Genomic DNA, 18687 nt, shown 5'->3' with positions numbered 1-18687 from the left:
CAACAGTTGTATCTCATTTAAGACCTAACACATTTTGAATTTTGGGAATGTCAGAATCTGGATAGTCCTCTTGTATTTTATTCCTCAAAAGCGGTGAATTTGTATTCCAGCTCTGTAACGGCAAATTTGCCTTCCCACATTTGGAATTGGCTATTTCATAAGCCTTCAAAGCTTCCCACTCTGTTTCAGCAACACCTTGCAAATTATCTATGTATAAAGCTTGCCTTATTTCTGGGCATTTGGCATTTTCAATGATGCTTTAAAGTGTTGCATAGTAGGAAAGGACTAGCACATGAGCCAAAAAGCACCGATCGAAAACAGTAAGTTTTCAATGGACTATCCTCATTTTGAGGATCATGAGGCCAGAGGAATTTTGTAAATTTCCTATCCTCATCTCTCAGTCCTATTCTGAGAAAAGCCTTACTAATGTCTGCTGTGTAAGCATAAGGTTTCTCTCTAAATCTTAGTAACACATTCCCTAACTTCTCCGTTAGTGTAGGTCCAGAGTATAGGCAATCGTTCAAGCTAGCTGATCCCTTGGACGCTTTACTACTACAGTTGAATATTATTCTTGTGGGAGTAGTTACTGAATCCTTGCTTACAGCATGATGTGGTAAGTAGTGTCCTTCTTTGTGGTTAACAGGGATTCTATCTCTTCTATAAATTTATTCATCAATTGATCCTTTATAATATTATCATATAGGGTCAGATGTTCTGGTTTATCTCTCAACTTTCTTAGAAGAGAATTTAACTGAGCTTTAGCTGCTTGGTAATTTGTTGGTAACTCTGAATGGTTTAGTTTCCATGGTAATCCTACCCAATACGGTCCATCCTTAAATTCCACAGACTGATTATACAAGTCCAATGTTATTTTATCTTCAGGGGTTGGTTCCTCAGAGTGTATACCTATACTGTCTAGGTCCCACAATTTATGTACAGGTTCAATATTTTCATCCAACAAGTCATTTATCTGAGTAGGTTCTAATTCTGCACCTATTCTAGCTACCATCAATGACTGTGGGGGTAACAAAGACTGAGTCTACTAGTTTGGCCTCTCCTTTAACTTGTTTTGGAAAAGGCAACTGACCCATAATAAGGTTACCTCCTGAACTTTTGAACAACTGTACATTATTCTTCTTGAAAGTCCTATGTAGGAATCTTCCACAATAATCAGGACCAATTATAATTTTTATGGGACCCACAGTATCTGATTCCACATTCCGTTTAGCCAACTTTATCCCTGAACCTTGTAGATGATCAGAGGTTTCCTTCAATCCCTTTATGTATATACTTGTCTCCATATTATCAAGCACAGCTGCTGTTATACGGCATTTATATCTGCCTAATTGTATTGGTCTAACTAAATCAAAGGACTGAGCTTTCTTAGTTATTAAGAATCCTGTAATGGCTAGATTTACCTTGCCAATAATTGGTAACTTTAATTTCTTCACAATGTCTGCAGAAATGAAGGTCTTCTGAGCACCCGTATCAAACAGGGTACATACTAATAGGTTTCTATTCCCAAACAATACTTTCACATCTGCTATTGGTACTGCAGCTGGCATTACTAATGGAGCATTCCCTTTTGCAATTGTCATATTGACGCTTGCAGGTTTAGGAACCTCAATTTTCATCCTAGAGCATAAAGCACTATGATGATGATCTTTTTTGCATTTAAAACAAAGATTTAATTTAGTCTTACAGTCCGCAGCAGTATGTTCGGAGTTCATACAGGTTGTACAACACCCTAGTTCCTGAAGCTTTCCTACACTAGAAGCATAATCAGGATATTGTTGACAAGTTGCACTGGAATGTTGCTCACCACAAAATGCACAAACTTTCCTGTCCTTTACCATGGAAGGTTTTACTTAATATCCTCAGCATGTCTATTCCTTGGCTTTAATACTTTATCCTCAGCCTTTAAGGAGCTAAGGAAAGTACCTATCTCTTCTTTAGGCACATACGAGTACTTAGTCTTCTCTGACTTAGATTTCCCAACCAGTTGGTTAGTGGGTTTTTTTCTTTATTTCAGTCTTCTGTTTGACCTCAGTAGGTTTTACTGTTCCTTGCAAATGTTTACAGAGTTGCATCAAGCCTTCCTCAATCTCTTCGCAGGAGAAAGTATCTTTTTGGTACCTACCATACAAAGGATCCTTGGTTTTCGGTGGAAGCTTTAAGGACACAATTCTTGAAAGCACCCAATCTGATGTCTTAATATCTTCGTAAGTACCTAAGGCCTTTAAATTACAACTTATTGCAATTCTAAATTTTTGCAAGGAATTAATGTCTAGGCGTGGGTAATTCTATTAGAGCCTTCAGTAACTGAGGAATAACTTGCTCCCTCTCTTCGTAGTTTTGTCTAAGGATGGTCAAGGCCACCTCATAATTATTTTCTTCTACTGGTAATTCTTTTATCAGTTGATATGGTGTTCCTTTGACGTGTCCTAACAGATATGTAAGTTTGCTGACTTTAGGGATACCTGTTCTATCGTGTACCAAATAATTGAACTGGTCCCAGAAGGATTTCCAGTTCTGTTCCACATCATACTCCGCAAGCGTTATTTGTGGTAACACAGCTCTGCTCTGCTGTGCCACAACTTATGTTTCCGCGGCAGTGTCAGCTAATTTTGACTCTAGTGTCTTTACTACAGTTAAGTATTCTTCTAGTTTGCTTTCAAACTTCGTAGTTTCTGACTCTAAGAGTTTCGTATTCTCAGCCTTCACTATAGCCGCTTCTAAAGTTATGTAACTCTCTTCATACTTATTCCATCGTTCTTTCAGGATATTTAGGAGACTGTTTATTTTCTCCTTGGACAGAGGTATTTCGTCCAACGACTGGTTACAATCATTTATGGCTCTAGTTACCCATCCCGTCTTACTACTAGAAGATCTTTGCAATAAGGAAACTGACATGTTGACTGATTTCTAATTTAATAATTTAATTATGAATCCCGACAACAAATTTACCCCAACTTAGTAATGATCTGATTATTTTAAAATTTGAAGAGGGTAGGGATTAGGTCCTCTTTGTGCAAACTATCTCCCTGGGTTATTAAACCTCTAAGGTTGCATTTATCCCCCCCTCTCAATTTCGAAATATTTATAACAGCTCAGCTAATTATTTATTTTGAGGAGTGTAGGGATTAAGTCCATAATATCAACCTATCCCCCAGGGTTATCAAACCTCTAGGGTTATATTTCATCCCCACACTCAATTGCCAAAACATCCATTTTCCCCTGAACTCGGTATGTACGTATTCCCACTTCATCCACTGCAACCAAACGTGGTAGTAAACTGAGCCCAACAAAAGCAACTTTAAGCACATTCAGCGCCTCTGCACACATCGGCTCTTCTCACTCGGTCGGGGCACCAAAAATGTGAAAAATATTTAGAGGTTATGGTAAACAAATTGAGGCCCTCTCTCTGGGCACCAAACATGTGAAAAATATTTAATGTATACAAGTCTGTATCCCTGTCGTGGCACCGCTATGTAAGAAATTTCTGGTAAACAAATCGTAGGTCGTTACTTTTCCATAAAGTTGTCCTTAAGTAAATTCAGACAAGTCTCTTAAAGTTAGGTGAAACGTAACGTAACCTTAACTTACCTACATTAACTATTTCTCTTCTATCTCTTAGCTAATTCCCCCTTGAATTGGTCAATTCGTAAAGGTTACTTAGCTATTGAAGAGGGAGTGTCGGATAACCGATGAAGATGGGGCTGCTTAGTGTAATTGCTTGAGCAAGCAAGCGTCCTTAAGGTGCGTATGTACAACCGTGCTAGCTTGAGTATGTCTAGGAACAGAGTGAGTGAATGTGGCAGGCCCCAACTCCTCATCGAATTGTGGGTTGCTAACTATTAATTAATTACAGCACTAAATACAGTTAGATTACATCATGATATGTACTGTACAGGGCGAATCTAACAAATTAATCTTAGTTTTAATTAAACTAAAGTTAAATCAAATATTCCCTTAAACTGTGTAAATATCTTAATTCCACATCTGCTTAACACGAGAATCTTTCCCTACTCGCCACGTAATCTAACGCGCAGACGCAGTTTAGGTCAGAGGAAAATTCCATATATTTACATGTATTTATAATCTATAGTTGTCCACGAGGGTTAAACGCAGTAGCATTTAAAATTCAGCAACAAGGATTATTAAAGAGAACGTAATTTCTGGGTTATAAAAACCGCTTGAACATGTAACAACGGTCTCAAGTTTTCCTCTGCCTTTAACCAGGGATAACTATGATAATAGTAGAGAGCACAACTGCTCTGGGGGAAAATATTTCCTACACATACTGACAATCAGAAAGACGGTTGTGATAGGAAAGATACTTTAAAATTTCTTGGTTAAGACTAGACTTGAAAACTTTGAGATATAGGATGATAAAGCAACTGGACGATAGTTAGAGGGTTGGGAGTGGTCACCCTACTTTGGGACTGGCTGAATGAGAGCAAACTTCCAGCAAGAAGGAAAGGTACAAGTTGAAAGACATAGGCGAAAGAGTTTACCTAGACATGGTGTAAGCACAGAACCACAGTTCTTGAAGACAACAGGAGGGACCCCATCAGGCCCGTATACCTTGCTAGTACTGAGGCCAGTAATGGAAGAAAATACATCAGCTGAAGAAATTTTAATGTCAGCCATGAGGAAGTCAGAGGGGGAAAGTGATGGAGGAACAGCACCGGAAATGTCTAAGATGGAATTGGAGGAGAAAGTCTGAGCAAAGAGATATGCTTTATCAGTAGAAGAAATAGCTGCAGAGCGATCAGAGTAGAAAAGAGGAGGGAAGGATGATGAGGTAAAGTAGTTAGAAAGGGTTTTCGCAAGAAGGAGTGGGAAGAATTCGAGTTGGAGAGTTGAGAGCATTTAGTACAGATGAAATTATTTTCAGAAGAGCGAAGAACAGACTCAGCATAATTCTTGGCAGAAACATAAGAAAGATGTGATTCAGGGGTGGGTTGGCTCCGGTACCTTTTACTGGCCGTCTTCTTGTTACGGACATCATTAGGACAAGTGTGAAAGCTTTCTTGCAAGAGTCAAAGGATGTGAAGAAGGAATGTATGCTTCCATGCCTGAGAGAATAACCTCCGTAATGCACAAGGTACACTCAGATGGTTCCCGGCCATGGAAGCAATAATCATTCCAGGGAAAATCAAAGAAGTACTGCCTGAGGGCCTCCCAATCCGCAGCTCCAAAGTGCCACAGACGACACTTCTTTGGAGGGTCCACAGGCCATACCAGAGCGATAGGACAGGTTAAGGTAATAAGGTTATGATCGGAGGAGCCCAACGGAGAGAAAAGATTAACATGTAAACAGAAGGATAAGTTGTAAGAAAGAGGTCAAGTATGTTGGAGCTGTCTCCAAGGCCATCAGGGATATGGGTAGGGTGCTGTACAAGCTGCTCTAGGTCATTAACCTGTTAACTGCTCATGTCAGTTTTTTTTAAGGTGTCTGTGGTGCCCAGACATTGGGGTAAAACTGAAATTTCTCAAAGGCCAAATTTTGTCTTAGGAATACAGAGAATACATGCCAAAGTATATAGTACCGAAATATTAGTTCAATATTTACCTTGGTAAAGCTGTGGATGAACATCAAAGTGTCTGATACCCTATTGGAATGTATGGTTTTCGTTTTCGGTTTCGGTTTTGGTTTCGGTTTAGGTTTTGAAGGCTCCAACATGCTTGCATGTGTCGGCCTTGGTCACCATGGCACTATATTTGAAACGCACCCACGTGGCCAGGGCTGTATTGAGCAGTCACACTCGGAACAGCCCAGGCTGTATAGAGCAAACGGGGATAGAAAAGATGTAGGCTTGTTCACCAGGTGGATCAGTGCAAGGAGAGGAGAGCCAAAGGTGGTGGTGAACATTGATATCTCCTAGAATGGAGATTTCAGAGAAAGAAGAAATGGATAGAGTGTGTTCCATAATTGAAGTAAGATACTGTAGTTAAAGAATTTTTGATAGTCAGTAGAATTAGGAGATAAGTAAACAGCACAGATATATTATTCAGAGACTGACAGGAGAGCTGAAGCCAGAGGGTAGAGAATTCAGATGATTCAAGTTCAGGAACATGAGAGCAAGATATGTCGTTGCATACATATGCACAATAGCCACCTTTGGCTTTAAAATTTGTATAGTGAAAGTAGGAGGATACAGAAAAGCATTTGCTGTCAGTTGCCTCAGACAGCTGAGTCTCTGTAAGGAAGAGAAGTTGGGGTTTAGAGGAGGAGAGGTGGTGTTCAACAAAGAGAAAGTTGGAGGAAAGGCTGCAAATGTTGCAGAAATGAAGAAATGAATCAGACAGTCATGCCATGTAGCTCAGAGTCTTCACCGGGAGAGGGGCGGATGGTGGGGGCATTCACGCTGCTACAGGTAGCACCCCAGCGATGGCCAAAAGCTGCGCAAATCAAGAAACTTCCCATAGCCACTCCAACCAAAGGGCAATGGCCTATAGCCAGGCCCCAGTGACAGCCAAAAGCCACACACAAAAAAAGCCACGGCCTATAGCCAGGCCGCCAAAGAGGAGACAGCCCATAGACACTCCATCAGGTGCTTCCTACATCCCCTGCAGAACCCGTGACAGCCCAAAGCCGCACGAGGGTAGAGACAGGTATGCCCCCTCTCCTTCTGCAGTTGCCTCGGAGGGCATGACACAGGCGACAGCCCATAGCCACGCCTGTATGCAGGAGACGGCCCATAGCTGCTCCTCGCCTGCATGTCGCCCTCCACACGGAACTTTGGCTACGGCCCACTGCCGCGCTGACAGGCAAGCAACGGCCCATTGCAGCGCTTCGTCTGCATTCCCGTCAGGGAGTCGGGCCCTGGTGATGGCCCAAAGCTGCACAGACAGCGAAGGGACAGCCCATAGCTGCCCTCCGTCTGTTGCCCAAGGGAACCCAGTGATGGCCCATAGCAGCGCCGGGGAGGGACACCAAAGTCCCTCGCCCACTGTGACTCCGCAGTGTGAGGGCGACCTGCAGTCAGCCCTGCCTACCGGTAGGAGCGCAGGCCACTCCTCTGTCCACCCAGATCGAGGCAACCTCCAGGAGATCTTCTGCCCTGAGGACTGGTGGAGAGGCCCAGTGTTATCTCTGGGGCTCTTCTCCATCCAGTCCACCCCCGAGGAAAACCTCCACCTGACGGACTCTGGCTGGGAGTGACGCAGCACCCCCAAACCTGATAGCGACTCCACGGAAAGGAAACCGCAGCCAATGGGCCTCTGAGGGCACCCCCAGGACTCTGGGGTGAGACCTCACTCCTCCCCGATGAAGGCAACACCCTTCCTCCACCAGGAGCCTGAGGGAGAGCTTCCAAGGCCTGTTTGGCCTAAGTCCCAGTCGCCAGCCCTGACAGTGAGGGGCCCTTTACCACACCCAGTCCAAACCCTCGGTGAGAGACGACACCCCTGAGAGTGGTCCCGGGGCCATGTAATGAAGAGATTCCTGAAGGGACTCCACCTACCCCGGGCCGACGACTGAGTCCCTAGGCCGCCCCTTTCCCCTTTGCCCAATCAGTGACATTACCTAACAATGACAGTGATACATACTAACAGTGAGAGGCCAGGACTGTGCTCTACAAGTGAATAATGGGATTCAGTGAAGTGAGAGTAAACACCTGAGACAGTGCATATCTATTCTGTGTAAGGCGAGAGGCAAAAACTCAGTGTTATTATTACAACTCTGTGTCTGTGTCCATCCACCCTATGTGAATCAAGAAACAGAAATCAGTGACATCTCGCATATAACTATCGTCAAACAGGAGCCAGAGTCAGTGTCAGAGTAAATTCCCCTGAACTAGTAAAACCTATATTATGCCTTCCCACTAGAAACGAGCCTCTTGTGCAGGGACTGTAAAAGTTGTGTATTGCCCCCGACCCAGACTAAGACTCCTGTCTGCCTAGTATCCTGTGTGATACTCCAAACCCACCTACCAGCCTATGTATTAATTTTGATTAGCATATTGTGTAAATTGATTCCTGTTCCATAGCAAAGAATTTGTCAATACGCGTGTCAGGTTGTTGCCCTGTGTTTTAATGCCCTGTTCCTCTCATACTGTGTCTAAGCTCCGGTCTAGAAAAGGAACCCAGCTACACTCTAGGTGTTCTTAGGACAGGAAGCCGACCCTAAAATGCCTAGCATAACAAGCATGCTGGCCTTCTCTCTGTGTTGCTGAAACACTGAAAAAGTTCAGCAAAGGGGTATGGTCAGGAACTGGTCCCGAGGGTTGATGAAACGCTCCAGCTATCCCTGTCATCAGCTTTTCATCCACCTTGGGAGTACTGCCCTGCTCGACTGGTGCTACAGACTAATATTTATATATTAGGGTGGTCCTTATTACTATTATGATGACCCTTAATACTAAATGGGAAAATTAATTCTGGAATATTTTATTTACTGGCAGTGTATATTGTGAGATTAGGTGTAAACTCTTGAGATCAATTTTAAGTCGAATTGGATGATATTTACTGGAGCCGCATCTTACCCAAAGTTTGAGCCTAAGAAGGCAAAATTATTGTTGTGATAATCCTTTTTTGTTATTTGAGAAAAAAAAAAAAAGTGTTTGTTTTACATCATTGGAGGCTACAGTCCAGTAACACCAGTATTTGTTTCTTTTTTCAGGGATTTGCCTTTTGATTCATTATTAAGCACTGATTGACTATGAATGAAATGAAATTATCAACGCCAGTGATGACATGCAGGAGCAAATCCAAGATTTGGCTTGTTGGCCAACCAAGTGAAAGACTCCTAGGAAGTAAGTTACCTTCTTCAGGAGAAGTGTTAGCGCGATTTTTCTATCTAATGCGAACAGAGACATGAACACTGATGGATTCAGCACGTGTTCTGTCTGAGAAACTAGGGAGATTCTGGGAGAGAGCTCACATTCCTGCATCTGAACTACGGAGTCGTATCCCCAAAGTAGAATCTTTCTATAAAAAATGGAGGAAGTTGGGGAAAAGTAAGAGCCGGATTACAGAAAGAGAAGAGAAGAAGAGAAAGAACTTCCAAGAACAAGTGAAAGATCTCTTTGACATTGCACACATGAATGCCTTCGGCCAAACCAAAAATCGTGAGGCTAAGGAGTTTCTTGTGGCTCAGAGGGAGAAAGGAGGCTCGGCTGTATGCTTCGTATTGACGTCAAACTGAACCGGAAGAACGATTAGAGAGAGAGGGAAAGAGAGAGCAGATTGAACACGAGAGGAGAGGACGTGAGGAATGTCATCGAGCAGTAAGAGAGGAAATAATGGAGCTGGTGGAAAGCCCAACTAGTGACGAAGACGAAACAGGTGACAATGATACAGATATAGCAGATCCTTCCTTTTCAGCTGCAGCTCCTCTGAAACGCCAGTGATCACGAAAAACAATTGTCACCACTCCAATTGTTGCTGCTTTTGATCGAACCAAGACTTCAGACAGTACAGCAGTCCATCTGCTTTCTGCAACCATTTCTGCCTGTGGACAAGATCCAACAATGTATACTATCAACACGCAAAGTATCCATCGAGATCGAATCAAGAGTCGGAGGGAATCTGCAGAATGGCTAAAGAGATCATTCCATCCAACTGTGCCACTTGTAGTGCACTGGGATGAAAACTAGTTCCTGATGTAACGGGAACAAATGTCATTGAATGCCTTCCCATTCTCGTCTCAAGTGATGGGGTTTCAAAACTTTTGAATGTACCCAGTGTAGAATCAGGGACAGGAAAGGCCATGGACAATGTCATCACTGAAACTTAAAATGACGGGTATATCTGAACATGTGGTATGAATGGCATTCGACACCATTGCCAGCAATACTGGATTGTGGGGAGGTGTGTGCATTCTTATTCAACAACAGTCAAACAAGGATCTCTTTCACCTGGCTTGTACATGTCACAATCTTAAAATCCTTGTTCAAAAGACCTTCACCATTTGCCTTGGACAGTCCTCTGGTCCTGACATTCACATATTCAAGCACTTCAAAGCCAAGTGGAATACTATTGACATAAAACGCTTTCAGATCTTGAATGACAATGAGGAAAGGCCAGTCATTGATAGTGAGCAATGTGATGAGCTCATACCATTTTGTACGAAACAGATGCAAGAAAGCCAGCCTCGAGATGATTATTGAGAACTGCTAGAACTGTCCATTGTTGTCTTGGGTGGCGTTCAGCCCCGTGAAACATGGTTCCAGCACCCTGGTGCTTGCTACCATGCCAGATGCATGGCTAAAGTTATATACATCATCAAAGCCTATCTATTCCATCATCAGACAAGCATCACACTGAAGCAAAGCTGAGGATTGAAGCGGTTTGTTATGTCCATCATGAAGCAATACCTGAACTCATGGTTCATGGCAACAAAAGAAGCTCTAGCTTCAGCAAACGATTTTCGGCTTCTCCAGGAACCGTCACTTTATCCTGATAAGGACATCTCACAAGTCTGCTTGAAAGCATTTGGTCGTCACATGTGATACTTGTCAGACAATTAAGTTGGATTGACTTTTCTTGATCCGACTAGTGATCCTTAAGAGAAGAGAAAAATGGTGATGGCTCTTTACGAAGAAGGAAGCAAAGATCAACTAAAGGGAGCTACAGTTGAACTTAAGGCGACAGAACTGAATCAGAGAACAGTTTCAAGTTTTGTGACCAGTAATACCAAGATCTTCACACTGCTTGGCCTTTCTCATTCACTCCTAGAATTCAATTCATCCACATGGAAAAGTCGTGAGGGGTGCAAGGAAACTGAGTGCATCGTCCAGGAGATACAGGTAACAAATGACTTTGCTGAAAGAGGGGTTGCACTGATTCAAGAGTTTAATCCAGTGTTGACCAAGGACGAAGATTAACGGTAGTTTCATTTCCAAGTCATTGAGCAATGCAGAGAAGTGTATTCAGATGCAAAGAAGGTTACAGCTGGCAGCAATTACAAGCCATAAACTTAGGCAACAATGAGTGGGAGTTAGTTCCTATGATACCCTCTCCTACTGAGGAGCTAATACTCTGTAAAGAGGGGGACCTAGGTAACCAATGGCTTATTAACAGAACACCATAATAGTATAACTTTGAACATGATGTGGCTCCAATTAGAATAATTCTATAAGCATGAAAATTTCCATACACCATTTTTTAACCCACTGAGTGCAGGAGCTGTACATATACGGCGGTGCCTACGTCCGTGGACAGTGTCGGAGCGATACATGTACAGTCAGCATTTGCAACCAAAGTAAACGTGCAAATTTTCAAATTTGGGGGGAGATGACTGGCATGGACACGGACGCACCCTTCCCGCAATTCTAGACACTTCCTATATCATCTATATACCCAGCAAGAGTGTCCTTGACTCGAAAAGCATAGTTACTGATGAAGAAAACGAAGATCTCCTTCCTTAACTTAATGTGTGTCGGTGGGGGCCGATAAAGTCTAGGGGCATTACTTTGAAGTTTTCCGCTGCCTGCTCAGGAAGAATTTACCTCAAAATCGACCTAAATGGTTTCTGTGAGTACTTTTATTGTTGTTCTCCATGTTTTCTCATCATTTCTAACCTATCTAGCAAAAAAATACAGTCGAAAATTGGCCGGCACCACGGCTTCATGAGGGTCCAAAGTCTGCTGGCACACTGTGGGTTAATCAATACGAACGAAGTCCTGCTGCAGCTGAAGTAAAGTTTTCAAGTTGAAAATGAAGGACCACATTATTACATACATACATACATATCTATCTATCTATCGATCGATCGATCTATCGGTCTATCTATCTATCTATCTATATATATATATCTATATATATATCTATATATATATATATATATATATATATATATATATATATATATATATATATATATATATATATATATATTTCTCCCAAGGTGGATGACAAGCTGGTGACAGGGAGAGCTAGAGCTCCCGTTTTGCCAGCCCTCATTTCATTAACACAGACAGTAGGCCAGCAAGCTCTCATAATACCTGTACCTTCAACTATCTACACAACACTACATGCACAATAGATATCACACCTTCTTTTTTCTATCCCCTCTTAGCTATGGCTGTTTGCGTTAATATCAGCAAATTCGGTGGTATGTAGGACTGCCACCACTGGCTCGGTAGGGCTGGTAGCACAAGGTCCTGGTCGTAATCAAGTGACAGTGCTGACAGTGGTTGTTAGAAACACTGTCCTTGTTTGTCAGCGGGAAAGCACAGGTTCAGGCTTTTATTTCACTAATATCCATGGTCTTAACACCAAACTGAGTTCCATTCACTTTATCACTTTATCCTCCAATCAATATCCTTCTCTAGTCCTGTTCCTCACAGAACTCTAAATCTCTCCCTTTACTGACATATCCCCATATTCTTTCCTGGTTAACATCCCGTCACAAATCTCCATAACAAGTGTGTGACCCGTTCTTCTACCAAATCTGAATCAGTAGTTGACAATGTTTTGAACTTCATCTGATATTTGATATTTATTATTCACTGTATAAACTAAATTACTTAAATATTACCAAATATCTCTGTGTAAATAATCCCCCCCCCCCTCAGTGCTTCTTCAGAACCCAGTGTAACTCCATATCCACGCAGTTGACTAACCTTATAACCTCACCCTTACCGCTGAAATCAGCGTTTTGGGTGTTCTTAACGTCCATGATGCAGAATGATTATTGCATTCTGCCAGGACTGACGATTTTGCTGTGGAATGTGAGCTCTTTGCTGAATCGTTTACTCTAATGCAACTGGTAAAACAACCAATCAGAATACCAGATAATCCTGGCCATAATGCCTATCTCTTGGGCCTATTCCTGACAAATAATCCATATCAGTACAGGACAGAAGTGCTGTCACCACTTGGATCCTCCGATCACAATCTCATCAAAGCCACATTTGTCACTTTCCCCAAATCTCCCCATTCTGAACCTGTCAGAGTGACCACATGGCTATATGATACGGGAGACTGAGATGGATTTAGAAATTATCTTGCTAATATTCCACAACAGTGTTTCTTCTCTAGTGACATCAATTCTCATTACTTAATACAAGATGTAATGTAACTGTTCATTTCCAGTCAACAGTTTACATAAGGCTTGGACTCCCCAAAATGGTCTGACAGTAAGTTTGCCAGATCAACGACCCAAAAGTCCTTAGCATATTACTAATACAAAACATCTGAATCCCATAATCTATTTAAAATTCCTAGAAGCCATGCAAAAGCACTAATAAATCTCACTGAATAAAACTTTCTTCACAACCAAGCATCCAAACTATTAAACAGCCCTAATGACAATAGGATATTCTGGTCAGCTCTCGGTTCTTTCAATAATAACTTCAACATGTCATCACCCATTTCCCTCCTAATATCTTCAGATGGTTGCACAATAAATGACCTGCGTGGTAAAGCAAACTTCCTTCTCAGTACATTTGCCAGATATTCTACTGTAGAAGAAGTCAGCCAAGAACGACCCTGTATTAAAATTTGACTCTACCGAAACTGCTCCACTTAACCCGAGGCGTCCCATCGACGTATGAGTACGTTGCAACATTTTGCATTTGCCAGTCCCGTCGACGTACTGGTACGTCGTGCAATTGCAAGGTGCATAATTTGCAAAATTTTCAAAATTCACGCTGGTTTTTGGTACATAGGGTCGCTTGACCTTCCCCTACCTGCCACCAGGCGGGGACACTCGGCGACCCCGCACAACCCGCACTCACCCACGGCTTGGTCACTCACCTGTTAGCAACGGTTCTGCTCAAACATGGTACATAAAGCTCTCTCAGAGGAGGAAATCCAAGCCACCCTGGATGCCTTTACAGGCGACAGTGATTCCATGCTGTATGACGAGGTTGTGGACAAGAATTATGTCCAGCCAGAGGAGGTGGAAAGCAGCAGCAGTGATGAGGAAGTTCCGTCCCCCAGGAAGTGCCATTACGTGACTTATTGTGCTGCTAGAGAGGGCCAGCCTGCACAAAAACAACGTGCAACATCCTCTCGGCAGCCCCAACATGATGTGGAGCCGGATTTCGAGGACGAGGAAGGAGCTGTGGGACGTCCTGCCACGTGGTATGGCCGAGAAATTATCACCCATCGTGGCCTCAAGTGCACACCATGTCGTACAAGCAGGTATGGGCCTAGTCTTTTGTTTGGGGAGGTCGGAAGTGGTGTGGAGGGAGCAGGAAGTGAAAGGGAAAGTGCAGGGAGGAGTATTGAAAGTGAGAGTGGTGGGAGTGAGTCATCGCTCTCCCGTGGAGGTGTGAGGCGGCAGGAAGTATCACATGGGCGAGTGAGGGTGCATCCTAAATCACGTGGGGTTGTGATGGAGGGGGAAGGTCGGAAGGAACCACTCCCCAGCATGTCTTATGCTCCCCAATATTCACAGACTTCATCCTCACAGCCCCCTAAGGTTTCACAAAACCATAAGAGTAAGGGAAAGGGAAAAGGTAAAGGCCGAGGGAAGAGGAGTGCGAGTGGGGAAGCCCTCCGCACTCTTCCTCCCCAACCTCCCCCACCAGCATCTCCTCCCCACCCAGACAAAGGTGACGATGGGGACGATGGGGACAAAGGATTTGTGAGTTGGAACTGGGAGGATGGGAGTGATTTTTCCCCCATCATTCACCCCTTCACTGAGGAGGGGCGTGCTGGCTGTACTGCTCCCGGTATTCACCCAAATTCCACCAGGCTGGATTTTTTCCACATTTTTTTCAGTGAGGCTTCTGTGGAGGAAATAGTGGACCAGACAAACCGTTTGGCTAGCAGCCAGCGACGTGAAAGTGAAAGACTGGGCACAAGGAGCAGGCATTATATCAAATATGATTACCTAGTCTCCCTTTCAGAAATGTTTTTATTTTTTGCCCTGGTACTTTTGATGGGTATAGTACGAAAGAACAGAATTCCGGCATACTTGACAAGGGACCCTGTTATGCTCACACCAATATTTGGCCAAGTCATGAGCCGTAATCGCTTTCAGCAGATTTTAAGTCGCCTCTGCTTTTACGATGCTGATGATCCTGCAAATGCAAATGACACAGATAAGATGAGGCAAATTAGGTTGGTCTTTGATCACCTGAGGCAAACATTTCGTTCCTCATTTTATCCCTATAGAGACCTCGTCATAGACGAGAGTCTCGTGTTGTAGAGAGGCAATATTTCATTTTGGCAGTATATACCCAGCAAAAGGCACGTTTTGGGTTCAAGATCTTTGTTATGTGTGACTGTAGGGCTGGTTATGTGCAAGACATAGTCTTGTACACTGGTGGACAGACAGACATAATAAAAGATCGGAGTATTGGACTATCTGGAGCAGTGGTAAAGACAATGATAGAAGACTACCTTGATCGTGGTCACGTCCTTTACCTGGACAACTGGTACACTAGCCCTCTTCTCGCTTGTTATCTACACAGGCGTGACACAGGAATCTGTGATACCGTCAAGGTGAACCGGCATCACATGGTCAAGGTGGGGTGCAAACTTGACAGAAATGAGGTTGTCTTCTTCCAGGCCAACAATATACTTGCAACAGTGTGGAACCACAATCGAGAAGTCAGCCTCTTGTCCACGGTTCACCGCCCCTTGATGCACCGTACAGAGTAAGTGGATTACTGCAGCGAGAGGAGGCGCCACGTATGGCGATCTGAGTGTGTCCTTGATTACAGCATCAACATGCACCTGGTGAACCAGTCAGACTCCATGATATCCACGGTCGAGTGTGCCAGGACCACAATGAAGTGGTACAAAAAGCTCTTCTTTCACTTGCTAGATATAACTGCCCTGAATTGCCACCACCTGCATGCCATGACAACAGTTCAGGAAACCTTTGAAGGGTTTGTGAGGGAGCTAACATGAGAGATTTTTGCCCGGTATGCAGTTGAAAGGCCCCAGCACTGCACACGCACTGCCCCTACCGCCCAAACTCCCCTGAGAATATCCACCCACCATTTCCCCACTCCTATACCTCCCCAGCCAAATAGACCTAGGCCCCAACGCAGGTGTCACGTGTGTAGTAATTCCCGGGTGAGACCCACCACTCAGAGAAAAGACACTCGCTATGAGTGCGTAGAGTGTGACCTGGGTCTCTGCATTCACCCCTGTTTTAGTGAGTATCACACCTTGATGCACTTCTGATATGGTGTGAATGCAATATGACGCTGATACTCAGAAATAAATGCGACAAACAGACGCTCAGTGTAATTATAAGGTCCGTAGATCTATAAATAGTAGTATATAAGTGGAAACGGGTGTAATATAAGTGGAAAATTATTATGTAAATGTATAAATATGATTTAAATGAAAGAAACATACCTAGCGAGGGTATTTTGATGCGATAATCTGAAGCTCAGTGGAATAAATAAGGCCAGTAAATATGTAAATATTGGTATGAAAAATGCACACGGGTGTAATATTTGTTGCAATATTTGTAAGTTTTTGACATTTTTACTGTCAAAATATTCCTAGCCAGTGTATATAAGTGCTATTTTCTGATGCTCATTGGAATAAATAAGGCCAGTATATATGTAAGTATGAGTATACAAGTGGAAATGGGTGTAATATAAGTGGGAAATTAGTATGTAAGTGTATGAGTATTATCTTAGTCGAAACATTCATTGCGAGGGTATTTTGGTGCGATATTCTGATGCTCAGTTGAATAAATAAGGCCTGTAAATATATATTGTGCAGTACTGGGTGTAAACGGGTGTAATGTAAGTGGGGAAGTATATTTGGAACTGAAGAAATAAAGTAGAAGTTGAAACACGAACGGTAGAGATTGTGCTTGCTACGTGAATATGCGCTAGCATTTCGCTACATGCCCTCGTAATGACTGTAAATACTTGGAAACATTTACAGTGGTGGAGGAAAAGTTCAATGTAAAGAAAACAATACTATGAAAGTGATAAAACAATATGGTATGTTGAAATACGAGTCATAGCGAGTGCGCTGAGTAAGCAGATGTGTGCTATAGTTGTGCTACATGTCATCGTAATGAATGAAAACAACTGAAAACATTTATAAACAGTACAAAATGGTAAAATGGCATTGAAACAGTTGTATACAAGTAGAAAAAATGATATGTTGATGGAAACAAGAAACTTAGCACATAGTGTGTTACCACTCTGACCCGACTTGCTATGCTCGTGCAAAGGTACAATGCTTATTTTTCATATATATGTCAATGAAAACCATTATATTGTTATTCTTATTGTTTACTAGTTCAAATTCAATAAATGTAGAGGTGTTGTTTGTGGTTTCTCCCAAAATTAGCTACCATAGAAAACGTGAGCGACTCACACGTCAATGATAGAATACGATACCTGGCGCGGGGGACCTCGCCTGTTCCAACCACTTATGGATCACGGTAAGCCTTTTCTTGGTGATTTTCCTTTGTTTCTCGACAAAAGCGGAAGTTTTAGCCAAAAAAAAAAAATCCAAAATAGCTCGGGATTGAGGGGTGTCGGAGGTGCAAAATAGCTTGGGACGTGACGGGTTAAGAAGATACTGATTAGATACGTAAAATCCATCCGAGACAATTTACCAACCAACAAAGCTTCAGCTCCATATGAAATTCCCCCGTTTGTGTTCAAAAAGAGTTTCCCTGACCTTGCTCCTGTTCTACCTAAATTAATCAGATTATGCAGACGTACTTCTTCATTCCCAAATTCTTGAAAGGAAGTCAATATCTACCCAATTCCGAAGAGAGGAAGTTCATCTGACCTCTCTGATTACAGACCAATTGCTATCATATCTTCCTTTGGCAAAATATACACTTGATATTTTAATTTTTAAGCACATAGTTAAACATCTTGAATCCAGCAAATTAATCAGTCATAGACAGGATGGTTTACTCCACGAAAAGTCCGCTGTTGATATAATCAGTCTCCTGACACATACCGTCCATCAGTCAATTTACCATCGTGGAAACTCTCAAGCAGTAGTCCTTGATATTTATAAAGCATTTGACAGAGTGTGGCACAGTTCCCTGCTATCCAAACTCCCTTGCTATGGCGTATCATCTTTTGTTCCTCTGGTTTCCTCATATCAGCGACAGAAAGATAACAGTAGGAGTAAATGATGTATATTCCCATTTCTGCTCAATTAACGCAGACGTGACAGAAGGATCAGTTCTGGCTCCATCACTGTTCTTAGTTCATATTAATGATGTCTTATCTGCCACCCATAATCTCATCCATTCATATGCAGATAGTTCGACACTTCACAGTTGATTCACATTTAAACACCCATTCACAGTGTTTAATATCTCAAACTCACAACTCAGTACAGCAATCTCCACAAATCAAGACTAATCCAAAATTACTGAATGGGAACAAAATAATAATGTTTCATTTAATGCTAGGCAAACCAAATATAATTATACAATTTACTTATAAACAGTTATTGCATGATTCATGTATCACCTGAAGTGCTACTAATATTCCCATCTCTAAAAATGTTGAAACTCTTGGTTTTTCACTTAACAGTGCCCTCAGCTGGACCTCTCACGTCAGAGCACTTGCTATGACTGCTTCGAAGAAACTTTGATTATTGTACAGAGTCCGTAACTTCTTCACTGACAAGAAATTAGCAGTAATTTATACAGTAAAAGTCATGTGCACTCTCACCTGGAATATCGTTCACCCTTGTGGAAAGGATGTGGAGAGGTTATGCTAAAACAGCTCAACAATATTCAGAACAAAGATGTTAGAATTATTAAAAACTCTA

At 42.5% G+C, this 18687-nt stretch overlaps 1 protein-coding gene across 1 annotated transcript in view; it reads right to left on the bottom strand.

The window, feature by feature from the left end:
* The window catches only part of LOC145392343 (uncharacterized), a 252843-nt gene extending 246410 nt beyond the window's left edge, over positions 1 to 6433 (bottom strand). Inside the window, exon 1 of the mRNA XM_080266745.1 lies at positions 6322 to 6433. Within this exon, the coding sequence (XP_080122871.1) occupies positions 6322 to 6433 (112 nt within the window). The remainder of the gene's footprint in view (positions 1 to 6321) is intronic.
* Positions 6434 to 18687: the final 12254 nt, after the last annotated feature.

Source organism: Coenobita brevimanus, chromosome 22 (genome assembly GCF_032717465.1).
Source record: "Coenobita brevimanus isolate Jiangsu-jjx chromosome 22, ASM3271746v2, whole genome shotgun sequence".
Lineage (NCBI taxonomy): Eukaryota > Metazoa > Arthropoda > Malacostraca > Decapoda > Coenobitidae > Coenobita > Coenobita brevimanus.
The sequence above is the reverse complement of the archived record's forward strand: the minus strand, read 5'-3'. Positions and strand labels throughout refer to the sequence as shown.